Source organism: Phymastichus coffea, unplaced genomic scaffold, assembly GCF_024137745.1.
Source record: "Phymastichus coffea isolate CEN01 unplaced genomic scaffold, Cenicafe_Pcof_1.1 PCOF00140, whole genome shotgun sequence".
NCBI lineage: Eukaryota > Metazoa > Arthropoda > Insecta > Hymenoptera > Eulophidae > Phymastichus > Phymastichus coffea.
Window position 1 is genome coordinate 94587 of NW_026706951.1, and position 12846 is coordinate 107432.

General features: G+C 51.5%; 2 protein-coding genes across 4 annotated transcripts in view; both read left to right on the plus strand.

The window, feature by feature from the left end:
• LOC131671996 (inositol-pentakisphosphate 2-kinase) overlaps nucleotides 1–12846 on the plus strand; it is a 36335-nt gene extending 23489 nt beyond the window's left edge. Inside the window, exons 2-8 of one of the 3 annotated variants that reach the window (XM_058948883.1) lie at nucleotides 8449–8595; nucleotides 9111–9318; nucleotides 10710–10906; nucleotides 11010–11429; nucleotides 11493–11756; nucleotides 11833–12023; nucleotides 12257–12846. In XM_058948883.1, the coding sequence (XP_058804866.1) occupies nucleotides 8464–8595; nucleotides 9111–9318; nucleotides 10710–10906; nucleotides 11010–11429; nucleotides 11493–11756; nucleotides 11833–12023; nucleotides 12257–12443 (1599 nt within the window). In that variant the 5' untranslated portion in view covers nucleotides 8449–8463 and the 3' untranslated portion in view covers nucleotides 12444–12846. Of the gene's footprint in view, nucleotides 1–8448; nucleotides 8596–9110; nucleotides 9319–10709; nucleotides 10907–11009; nucleotides 11757–11832; nucleotides 12024–12256 lie in introns of all 3 variants that reach the window. The other 2 variants (XM_058948884.1, XM_058948882.1) reach the window with 2 other exon arrangements.
• On the plus strand, nucleotides 1448–7762 carry LOC131671997 (protein BTG2-like). The gene has a single exon (XM_058948885.1). The coding sequence runs from the start codon at nucleotides 2016–2018 to the stop codon at nucleotides 2550–2552; it is 537 nt and encodes a 178-aa protein (XP_058804868.1). The 5' UTR covers nucleotides 1448–2015; the 3' UTR covers nucleotides 2553–7762.

Sequence of the window (12846 nt, forward strand, 5' to 3'; positions counted from 1 at the left end):
CGGTGCCGAAGTAAGCGAGGAGAGAGCTCCAGTGACGCACAGCTGTAATCCCTGCCTATCAAATTTTCATGGCGCGAGACACGTATCGCTTCTCCCCGCCACAAGTTTGATTTTCCTATGTCTCATGGGAGCATGGGAGAAACCGACAGCGCGCCTCTGCCGCCGGTTGAGAAACCAAGAGGAAAGTCCGTCGCAAGACGCTGGCTCAGACCTTTCGACGGAGTTGCTGCAGGTGTGCGGCTTTGTTGCTTGGGCGCGCGCAGCTGCGAAGCTCCCTCTCAGCTAGACGCAGACAAGTGGAGAGAGGGAGGGGGGGGATGAGGGCAGACCCCCGACGAGCCTATAATGACAAAGGCTTTCACGGCGTTCATTTCCGAACTTGTCCAATATTTACAACTCACACACATATGTCGCGCTTAACTGCAGCTTCGACTCATTTGCGCACCATCTCCTCGCTTGAAGGTAGCGCCAAAATTCAGTGGCAGATTAATGATTTTTTCAGACTTGGACATGAGAGTTGATCTTACGCACACGCAAGACGGTTATTTCTAATCGAGAGAAAGATGCACACGAGACGTTCTGTCGCAGCTGATTGTTGGAGTACCAAGATTGGCGACAAACAGTCTATGGGTTTTGTCATCTGCTAATCCAGATCCACGAGCAGCGCACGCGCCGAATTTGCGCAAGGCATCATGACTCACGGTCTCGAGTCCTTTTTACAGACAAGCCGCTAATTGCTATAAAAATTTCATCGGGGCCATATCGCGCTGAATAAGACCCTGATGGAATTCTTGTTTCTTTCTGCTTAATGATTAATCGCGCGAGCCTAACACTGAATAATACGCTCCAAATCGACAACCAAGCAGTCGGCTGGCAGCGAAGCTTGAAGATAACCATCGCGCGATCGCCAGTTATCGATTAGGTGCAGTGTTGCGAGAAAAACAAAGACGTATTTTCCACGCTGTTCGAGGAGGGAAACGAGCGAGAAGTTAACGCAGTCAAAGTGGAGATGAGCGCCATCTCGCTAGTTCTCTTGTGAATAATAGCTTTCGGCGAACAGTCAATCGTTTTATCGGTTTTGAAAATTCGAAAGAACCAGCTTGTGGACTGGCCGACGCTCGGCGGCGTCCGAAGGAGCCCTCTCCTTCTCTCTCGCAGCGATCGCGCCGATAATGATAATCGCCAAGTGAGAGAGATGGAGACGGAGAGGGCGAGGGCGAGGGAGAAGGAGCGGGAGAGGGAGAGAGAGAGAGAGAGAGAGAGAGAGAGAGAGAAAGAGAAAGAGAAAGAGGGCCGCTACACGTCGCGAGATAGAGCGAAAGGAGAGATAGATGTTGCTTAGGCAGGCAAAAAACGCCACCTAATGAAGGCTTGAAAAAACAGCGCTCGGGTCGAGCGTACAGCTGCTGCTATGCACTCTCGCGCAGAGTGGGCAGGAGGAGGAACGAAGGGGAGGCAGTCGAGCGAGCGCGGCAGCGCAGCGGGGCTACGGAGAGAAAGAGACGGGCGCGCCCAGTTTGGCAGCCATTGGCTCCCCACTGCCGCGCGCCGACGCTTCCGTGAACAAAGAGCACTAGCTGCCTCGAGCGCAGCCAAGTTGCCGCGGCAGCAGCGCGACCCGTCAGAACGTCCTCGGCAGTCCGGCTAGCTGTATTCAGGCGCGCACTGCACGAACGCACTATTGTGCCGAGCAGCAAGCACGACGAGGATCGTCGACCCAGCGTGTATCGAGAAGAGCAGTGTGCAGGCAAACGACGGTGTACGGATTGTGCGACAGCTATCCGTGCCAGAAGTGAAAGCAGCGCGCCGCGAAACGCCATACGTGTGTGTGTGTGTGCGTGTGTGTGTGTGTGTGCGCGCAAGACTCGGCAGCCATTTTGTCAGCGCTCGCTGCGACGGTGCGTGTTCGCCGCAAGCTGGCTCAAACTGCTGCGCACAAGCGGGCTAAGGAGCAATACGACTACGGTGAGAGTTAGTGGGTCGAACGGAGAAGTCAGCACCGTGGACCAGTAGCAATGAGGTTGGAAATCATCTCGGCGTCGGACTTCCTGGTGCAGCTGCTGCGGCTGCAGCAGGGACAGCTGAGCGAGGCGCAGCTGCAGATGTTCAAGCACTCCCTGCAGGAGGTGCTGCGGCGCCGTTACACCGACCACTGGTTCCCGGACAAGCCGAACCGCGGCAGCGGCTACCGCTGTATCCGCATCAACGGCAAGATGGACCCGGTGATCGCGCAAGCGGGTATCAACGTGGGCCTCGGGCCGGGCATGCTGCATTCGCTCTTCCCCAGCGAGCTCACCATGTGGATCGATCCGGCCGAGGTGTCGTACAGGATCGGTGAGAACGGTAGCATCTGCGTTCTCTTTGAAGGTTGCGGGGAGGAGTTGTCCTCCGGCAGCGAGTCGTTTGACGAGCCGATGCCCAAGGTCGCGCCGCAATTTCTCCACCAGACCAGCCACTCGAGTCAGCAGGCCAACTTTGAGAGCTGCAAGGACTCGCTGCTACTCGAGCACACGCAGTTCAGCGAGCAGATCGCCGCCTTCGTGTCCAGTTAAAGCTCCTGCTGCCGCCGACGCCGCCGTCGCCGCCACCGCCACCGCCGCCGCCGCCGCTGCTGCTGTCCATCGCGAGCCACTACGCGCAGCCAGGATTATTACTCTTACGATTACTACTCTTAAACAATGATTTGCATCATAGCCCCCATTTTTATTTAACTGTGTCTGTGTCTGAAAGGAGAGATTGCATTTGCCGAGAGAATGAGGAGAAAAAGCTGGCACAACCCAACCTCATCAGCCTTCCTTTATCACTGTGTACAAAAGTGTACGTTTCGCGCGGTGCCGACGCGCGAACGCTGCGGTTCGCGCAGCGTGTGTTGCTCGTCGTCGCGTGCGACGGGGCCAGGAGTGTTCGAGCGACGGCACGGTTCGTGACTGCCGATGATCTCAGCAACAAGGGAGAGGATGCTCGTCGTAGCCGTCGCCGCCACCGTTATCAGCTGCCACTGCGAGTTCTTTGTTTTGTTCCGATGCGTCGCCCGTCATAGAGTGCGCTCGCGGCTACTGCAACAGCGGCAGCAACAACCAGTTTCTTCGCCAATTGTGTATATTGTATTATTATTCGGTTGAATAACGTGAGTCGACAAAAACAATGAAGCTGTGATTTTTTTCTTCGCGAGATTTATTGATCAGAGAGAAGAATGAGGAAAATGTTAACTAAATTTCTTTGGTTTTGGTGTACAAGTGTATGCACGTAAGATATGACAACGGGGTGCGAGTGTCTGTGTGCGAGTGACGTTATATACATGCGTTTCATTGTGCGATCCTAGTGGCTCCTTTTGCTGGTGATTGTTCCCTCAAGGACATTAATTATTTTATCCCTCTTTTCTACGATTCTCGCGAGTTTTCCAGTGGCTTGGATTTTTCATTATTTATTGGCTGCTCCAAAACAAAAGCCGTTTAAATTGTATCATACTCGTCACATATAATTTATAGTAATAACTCAACGACAAGCTTGATTATATCGGTTCAACATAAAATTTGTAAATATTGTAAAGTGTAAAAGTGAAAAAATCAACGGCTTGTTTCTTTTGGACAATCCCACAGAAACGCACGCGCTGATAACACAGCGAATACAAGACGACGTAAAAAGTTTGAAACACCATAGGAGGAGCCACTTCTCCAGCGACTAGGATATTATCCTTCGTAAATATGTAAACAATGTTATAGTCTTTCCTTATGATATATAAAAAGTGATAGATTTCTATATAATGCAAAACAAACAAAAATATAAAGTTTACAAATATTAATGAGAGCGAAACGTCTCGTCTCTTTTTTTTTTTTATTTTTTGATTCACCATTCTACATAAGTTGCAATTTACACTAAAAGGTCGGATTGATGAAGAGTGCATTTCTTTTTTTCGTCTTGTATACTTTCATTTTTCTTCTGTAATAGCTGATCATTATATATATTATAAATATATATTTACAATTTTTTTCATTTTTCGTGTGAGTGCGCGTGAGAATGGAGAGAGACTATACTGACTGATATGAACGAGAGAAATATCGCGCTCGGCGTCGGAGAATTCATTAAGGCTCTTGTACGTATGTAAAACGATAAACAAAAAAAGTAACAAACAAAATGATATGCTAAAAGAAAAAAAAGAATAAAACAACCCACCTGTGATTATATAGCGTTATATAGAGGAGAGACTAGGACTGCGTGAGAAAGAGGCACATACATGTAGCGTCAGTCGAGCGGACGCTGGAAAGCCCCCGGCGGAGCCTTATACGTGCGAGATTTATATATTGTACATTATATGCCACGAAACAATTGTGTATATAGAAAAAAAACGCGATACATTCGAGATTTCTTCATAACTATATACATACATACATACGCGCTCGCGCGCGCGCGTGTGTGTGTGTGTGTGTGTGTGCGTGCGTGCGTGCGTGCGTGCGTGCGTGCGTGCGTGCGTGCGTGCGTGCGTGCGTGCGTGCGTGCGTGCGTGCGTGCGTGCGTGCGTGCGTGCGTGTGTATGTATGTATGTATGTATGTATGTATGTATGTATGTATGTATGTATGTATGTATGTATGTATGTATGTATGTATGTATATAATATATTTGTCAGCGAGAGCGTGTTTTTGTCGAAGTATGATATTACAAAACTTTTTGTAATTGCTTTTTTTGTATATTTTGTCTATAAATGCCTTAGAATAAACCACTTATTCTTCATAATAAAAAACACAAGCGCTTTCTCTTTTATTTTCAATCTTGAGATTAATACGCTTGCATACACACGGATAACACATTGTTATATGTTTTTTCATTTGCTCGTTAAAATGCTCATTCGATAAGCGTGCGTGAAGGCTCCGCAAGTTCGAGTCGAAGCTCGACGGCACCTCTCATAAGTAACAAAAAAAAGAAATCAGTAACAAGATAACGAATAAAAAAAGATATATATAAGCGAAAAAAGAAGGTGACACCGGCAAATAAAGTATATATGTTGAAAGAAAAGCGATGCACACGCGTCCGGGGATACAGAGCTGCATGTATAAATATGTATATGTACTAAAGAGTATACACGATCGACCGTACATACAATGTAATAGTAATAACATTTGTTTCCATTAATACTACGTTTGTCCGTTTTCATTGAGTCAACGAAACAATTCCTCTTCCATACGATATTTATGTAACCATTGGGCAGTGCACGCGGTGCTCCAACACGATCCTTCGCGAACGCGCACAAAATAGTACATTTGAATATTGGTGCAAGAAAGTAATTGCACGTGTACCTAAGATTATTTTTCGATACGACGTGTGTGGGGCGAGAGTCGTTAAATCGTTAAAGAGTTAGGCATGTCGAAAGTCCAATCCCCACGCACGGTCTGTCCAAAAATATCGATTGCGCGTCGTGGTCGTCGACTACTGCTTCATTCATACGATTTTCCGTTTCTCCCTGATTTTAACTGTTCATTTGTCCTGCACACTTGCGAGAGAATATTGACGACGATTCATCGCGAGAGGGAGGGTCAGCCTCTCGCGACGATTATCGATTATTGTATGATAAAAACACAGTGGAATGATGAGAATTACGAACGCATTCGTTGACTGGATCGCGACTGCGGTGTGCGCTTATTACTATGTATACATAATTATATATGTGATCAAGAGCGATATATAACGACGATATAGCAAGCCGAGCGTTGTAAACTAATTATATACGCATACACGAGTCCTTTTCAGGAAGAATTTGTACAAATGAAAGGCCATCACATACAAGCCGCAGTAGCCAACACGAGATGATGAGCGGCCAAGCGGTAGATGAGCCAAGTCTGTGATTTTAGCTTGGTTAATTCAGTATTTTTTAAAAATGTTACGAGAAAAACACGAAAGAAATAAACAATCACGATCAAAAACCAAAAAAAATGAAGAAAAAAAAACGAAAAACAAGCATTAAATTAGATGAGAAGTTTCATTCCCGACAGACAAAGAAACAAAAAAGAAACAAAAAAGAAAAAAAAGAAACAAAAAAGAAACGCGAGAACGCGAGCGCGAGGATTTTCAGTGTGAATGAGTTTGACTGTGAATAATTACTCTGTTTAATAAAGGGGGTGAGAGCAAGAAGAAAACAATCGCGACTTCATTTCTTTATTCTTTGCGCGTGTGTGAGTGAACGGAAAAAAGCAACAGTGTTTTTTCTTTTTTGACGTATCGTCCTATTGCGATCCTTCTTCATTTCAATTGGATCATCCGAAGAGACGAAAAACGGTGAAGAAACGAGCGATAAGGGAGGGCTTGCGAGGGATATAATGTCTTAACAGCCTTCGAATCTCGAACGAACGGAGCTTAAACCATGTTCCTCTGAAAAAAAGCATACAAAGCAAAGAAACTTGAACTGCCTTTTCGAACCGATAGCCCTTTTTCCTTTATTCGCGAGAAAAAGAATAACGACTTGTATAAAGTTTATTATCATTAGTGCGTCGATTTTTCCGTGGTTCAGGAAAGATCGGCCATACTGTATTGTGATTATATTATTGTAAATATTGCTAAGGGGGGATTGAATAAATAGTCGTGATAAAAAATTAAACAAAATGACGCGCGCGTGATAAATAATATTCAAACGAGGAGGGTTTTCGAGGAGCTAACGCGATCGAGATTCGGAGGCCAAGTGATTTTTTTGAGATAAGCGGATTTTTAGATTTTCACACGTAGATGACGATACACGCAATTCTTACATGTAATACACGTGAAGTAAGCAACAAAAGCTGTTTCTCCGTCTGATGTTCATTGTCAAAAAGCATTGTAATGTACAAAAATCTCTGGGTAGATTTGTTTCGATGCCGTGTACACGTAAACATTCAATTATGTAACTTAACACTCACAAAATAGGTTGTAAGGCACTAAAACAGAATGAAAAACCATTCGACAACAAACAACAATTCGGAGGCGTATTGTATTGACGGAAGATAATAGAGTGAAAAAAGCTCTGCATTGATCTATAATTACGATATCTCTAAGATTAATTGTATCATCAGTGTATGATTATATTTAGTTGGTAGGTCTCTCGTACGCACGATATTTTACACACATGCGCGTGCATGAAAGTGTGGTGTGGTGTGGTGTGGTGTGGTGTGGTGTGGTGTGGTGTGGTGTGGTGTGGTGTGGTGTGGTGTGGTGTGGTGTGGTGTGGCGTGGCGTGGCGTGGCGTGGCGTGGCGTGGCGTGGCGTGGCGTGGCGTGGCGTGGCGTGGCGTGGCGTGGCGAGGCGTAGCGAGGCGTAGCGTGGCGTGGCGTGGCGTGACGTGACGTGACGTGACGTGACGTGACGTGACGTGGCGTGACGTGCGTGGCATGGCGTGGTGTGGTATGGTATGGTGTGGTGTGGTGTGGTGTGGTGTGGTGTGGTGTGGTGTGGTGTGGTGTGTGTGTGTGGTGTCTGTGTGTGTGTCTCATGGAAGATATGCTTGTACATACGCTCTCGAGCTCGAAAAAATTAAAAACTTTAACAAAAATGCGCGATGAGTGCATGAGAGTACTTGAGAGTGATTGAGCGAATTATAATTATTATATAGCGACACCGATGTGTCGAAGTATGCGCGGCGAAGTATATATGCGAGAGAAGAATCTATAATTTTTTCGACTGTTTTTGTACAGAGATACACAAAATAATGATGATATTAATGAAAAAAGGCAAAAAAAATAAAGAAAACAATGAGTCGAAAAAGGCCTTGTGCTTATAAGATTTCATTGATACGAAAAATAACCATGGTGTCTTTTCTTTTCTTGTCCTCGACTTGTTCTTGTACAATCCTGTACGATTGCTTACTTTCCACGAATGCTTTTGGGTTTTTACGACTCTAGTCTGACTTGTAGAAGCGTGGATTTGCGTCAATAAACGCACGATGATTAACCGATCGTCGCAGTTGTTTTATTGATAACCAGCATACATTCGCACGTACGACTCGGGAACTCGTGTTTGTCTCCTTGACGCGGCTGAATCATCCTCGGTCCGGCAGCAAAGCGAAAGCTCGAGTCACGCGCTTCACTCGATGCAGCCGTTCCGCGTTGATCGTCCGACCCCGAGACAAGGTGCCGCGAGCGCGCGTCCAGCGAGAGTCGCAGCTCCGACCACTCGGGCTCGAAGGCGAGAGAGGATCGGGCCACTCGGCCGACGCGGACGCGACGCGGACTCGACGCGGCCGCAGCGCCGACGCGCTGCCAAATCTGGCAACGCCGCGAGCCGCAGCCAGCCGCTGCCGCCGCCAGCCGCAGCCGCCGCAGCAGCGCTCGGCTGCGCCTGGCGCCTCGTCCGCGGTCTACCGCGCGGAGGACATTGGCCCCGCCGAGACGACGAGCGGCGCCAGGCAGCGAGCGCCTCGGAGAGCTCCTCCGCAGCCGTCGGCCGGCCGCCGCCGCTTCCAGTGCCAACTGCGCTTTGCTTGCTTTCAGTGCGGACAACAGGCGATGCCCACCAGGCGAGGCCGCAACCAGCCAGTGGAGACCCCGGCCGAGTCGGATGGCGCGACAGCAGTGGCGATCGAAGGCTGCGCCTATCGGGGCGAGGGAAACGCCAACCTGGTGGTCGCGCTGCCATCGGTAAGCAGCGTGGCGCTCGAGCGCGGAGCCCGAACGATCCACGACGCGGTCCCGCTCTGGCGAGCCGCGGGCTGATCCGTGCCACGCGCGGGTTATCGTAACGGTGCGCCGCTCTCTCCGGCTCCCCGCGCTCGCGCACCAATTGCCACGGTGCGCGCGGTACAGTTATCGATTGTTCCTCTCGGCGGCGACCCCGTCTGCGCGCCGCCTCTCCGTCCCCGCGGCCGTTGCGCCCGCGGACTGGCCGCGGCTCCGGCGAGGCGGCGCTCGCCGGCGGCGGGCGTCGCTCACGCGGCTCACGTTGGCGGCGCACGTGCCGCTTGCGCAACCGCGACTCGCGGGCCCTCTGCACCCGGCAAGGGGGGCTCTCCATTTGTCGCCGCGCTCGCGCAATCGCGAGGCCGTCCGCACCTGCTTCCCTCGGCCGCAGGACTGCCGGTCGGCGTGGCCTCGACCGAGCGGAGGCGGCGACGGGCTTGAGCTTGGAGCCGCCTAACCGGTGTCCGATGTTGCAGGAGCGCAAGGTGGTCCGCCTGAGGAAGTGGGCTGGCGCCGACGTAGGCAGTCCGCGGCAGCAAGAGACGCAGGTCCGCCGGGAGGTGGACTTCATCAGACGCGTGGTCTGCCGACACCTGGCCGCCTACGTGTGCGTGCCCGAGATCGTGCGCTGCGACCGCTCGCAGATCGCCCGGTTGGCCGGCGAGATCCGAGCCTCGCGACCTGGTAAGCATTTTCCCCGCAGCCGAGGGCCACTCGCGCGTACCCTTCGGTTTTCGAGCTGCTGGCCGCCGATGGGCAAAGTGCGCAGCCCCGAGCGCACTGCGGCCGACCGAAACTCGGTCCAGCGGGGGGCTCCAGCTCCAATTCCCGGCCGTGGGAAGGTCGGACAGCCGTGTACGCGAATTTCCGCTCACCCCCTGCCAGGCAGTCGCTCCTGATTAGCTCGGCGCTGGCTTGCGCAACGCTCTCGATGCGCGGCTCTCCGTCGGCCACCTCGCCGCGCCTCGAGCAAGCGCACGCTGCATTCAGCCTCCCTTCTGCGGGTTGGAACTAGGGCTTCGCTCGGTACAGTCTGCGAAGCGATTTGACTCGTACGCGTGCTCGGCTTCCGGATCGAGTCTTCGGCCGCAAGACCGACGGCAACTGAGTCGGCGCCATCGGACGCGCCAGCGTAAACGACGCGAGTAGTAGCGGACAGCCGAGGAAGAAAACCTCTGCTGCGCCTTTCGCCGCGAACGGACGGCGATGGCGACAGCGAGGCTTCGTTGGACGCGTCCGTGAAGCTCCGTTGGACGCGTCCGCGAAGCTCCGTTGACGCTTTAGCCGCTCGGAAACCAAATGAAAGCCAGACTCGGATTCGGGTTCGCGATGCGAGCTGCAATCCGACCGTACGCTACGGGCCTCCTCGGCAATGAGCCGAATGGAGAAGGACGGACCCAATTGCACAGCGCAGCACAGAAATCGAGAGCAGAAAGGAGCCGAAGCAGGAATGAGGGAGCAGAGAGAGAGAGAGAGAGAGAGAGAGAGAGAGAGAGAGAGAGAGAGAGAGAGAGAGAGAGAGAGAGAGAGAGAGAGAGAGAGAGAGAGAGAAAGCCGCATTCATTGCTGCGAGGAGGCAACGGGGCGCGCTTCCGTTTCCGTTTCGCCGCTCCTCCGATTGTTCGCGCCTTCGTCGCTCGCCTGCCCTCGCGTGGAAATTCCGTTGAATATCAAATTTATGCACCGCACCTCTCCCTTCCTTTCGTTTCGCCGAAGCCTGAAAAGCGACTTTCTCGGCGGTCCGACTCGAGGTTTCAGTGAACGTGTGGGGCAGGTGCAGCAGCGATAGAAATCCGCAGACGCACCGATCTCGATCGGGCCAGCAGGGCGGATATCCAAGGCGCGACCCCAACACCTCGCGACTCGAGCAGGTCGAGCTCGACCGGTCGTCGACGCTCGCGCGCGGCAGCCGGCTTCCCGGCAGAGCGCGCCGAGCGCAAACAAATGGCAGCGACGAGGGGCCAGGCGAACGGCGGCGCGCAGCAACAGGTGCGCTTCGCGTCTGCGGAACTGGCTCCGTCGCGCATCTTGCCTTCGCCCGCGGCACCGACCGACCGAGCGCTCGCGTTTTGCAGAGCACCGGCGCACCGAGGACGACCTGGGCGTGTACGCGACCAAGTTCCCGGACTACACCTACCTGGCGGACGAGTTGCACGGCTGCGAGTCCTCAGCGGCCACCTTCTGCGTGGAAATCAAGCCTAAGCAGGCGCACGTCTGCGAAGCCGATCGGCTGTTCGCCAAGTGCCCTTACTGCCTCACGCAGTACTACAAGGTGCGCCAGCGAGGGGCCTTTGCGCGCTGCTCCCCGTTCGGGAGCCCTTTCTCTCCTCGCGGAAGGCCGTGTGCTTTAATCGACGAACGTCTTGCCCACGCAGACGCACCACGGCAGCACGAGGCGGCCGAGCGAGTACTGTCCGTTCGACTTGTTCTCCGGCGAGGCCGAGCGCACGGAACGCGCGCTCAAGGCTCTCCTGCGTTCGCCCCAGAACAACCTGAGGATCTTCAAGAACGGAGCGATCATCTACGACGACGAGATCGCCAACCGAGACGAGGCGAGTTTGCAGCGCGTTCTCGAGGAATCGGAGCTGGGCTCGAGCTCGCTGCTGGGGCTGCTGGGACAGGCGCTCGCGCGGCCATTCGACGCGGCGGCCGCCGCAGGGAGAAAAGCCCGGGACGTGGGAGAGGAAGCGAGACTGCCCAGCTGGCTGCCCAGCTGGCTGCCCAGCTGGCTGCCCAGGCGGCTACCCAGCGAGCTCGTCGAGCGCACGAGAAGCCTGCTGTGTCTGGCGAAGCAGGTAGGCGCTTCGCAACAGCCGTTCTCGAATAGTTGGCGAGCTGAGCACAGCCAGCAGCCGCAGTGGGCTTTGCGTGGCTTGCGTTGTGATCGACAGGCGTGCGAGATGTCTGGCGAGGAGCCGCGCCGGCTCCCCGTGGGCTCCGTTCTCGAGCGCATTCTGCGCATGCAACGGCTTCACCGAAGCGGTGCCGACGTGGTCGCTTGGATTCACGCCAGTCTTGGCACACTGCTCGACGACGCAATGGTCTATGCGGAGCTTCGAGACTGCCAGCCGCCAGCTGCTGCTGCCGCTGCCGCTGCCGCTGCCGCTGCCGCTGCGCCTCACGTGAATATCGATCGCCTCTTCTCGCCAGCCTCTCTATCGTGGCCTTTTTTCTCTATCGTGCGCTCCTCCCACGTAGGCCGACAGAGCTGCCGTTGGCGAAGCAGCGAGCGACTGCGCGTTGCGGGATAAGCTCTTCGGTGCCACTCTTGACAACGATGTGTTCAGATACTTTACGATGCAACAATCTTATGGCATTTTGAGAGATTACTTGCTCTTCTGTACTGCAAGAGACTGTTCGATTTTGATTGCTTTTCAACGGATCGACAAGTGAGTATTATCAATTTGTCTTGCTTCTCATTCCGTCCACTGGAGTAGCTAGATTCCTGCTTTACCAGACGTTGCTTGTACGCCCTTCTTCGTCAATAGCCTAGCACCACCTTTTTCTTCCCGGACCGACGATCGCTAACGAACAACATACGTTCGAGTCCTCAAAATTGAAAATACATTCTAATTAACAATTTTTTCAACGAGTGTCAACTATTAATCATACCACCTTACAGAGATTCAACCTTGTGCCAACATTCGATTCATCGAATCGACCTATCCGAAGATGAGAGCTACTTAGTCAGCGTTCGAATATTAGATCTAGATATGAAGAAATTGCAATGCATTAAGAAGCATCGTCAAAGGGATAATGACGTATTACAGGCAGCTATAAAAGAATTAGAGAAGCAATTAAGGCTGTGAGATGTAAATCAAATACTCAGTCACCAGAGTATTATCGTCGAACATTTGAAGATTAAATCATTGTGACGACAAGAGATAACAAGTGATAGATAACAAAAGAGTGAGATCCTAGATTGTGCATTATGTTTAATCAAGATCATATTGATTTTGCGGAAATGTAGTTCAATCGAGTAGTTTTTTTCCATTTCATACACAGTAGTAAACAATTTTTCTGATATCAAATTCAAGCTATACATATATACATTTTATACATTCACTTTGAATTATTAATAAATCATTATGTTTATTAATCAAATGTTTTCTATATAAACTGCTGATTATTTCATTTTTTCTGTATCGCAAAGTGCATAATGAATTCGTTAAGTGATTAATTTATTAACGATTGATTAAAGGAAAACAGTAT

What these genes read in the sequence shown, in the direction of transcription:
- LOC131671997 (XM_058948885.1), top strand. Translation starts at nt 2,016, where the DNA reads ATGAGGTTGGAAATCATCTCGGCGTCGGACTTCCTGGTGCAGCTGCTG.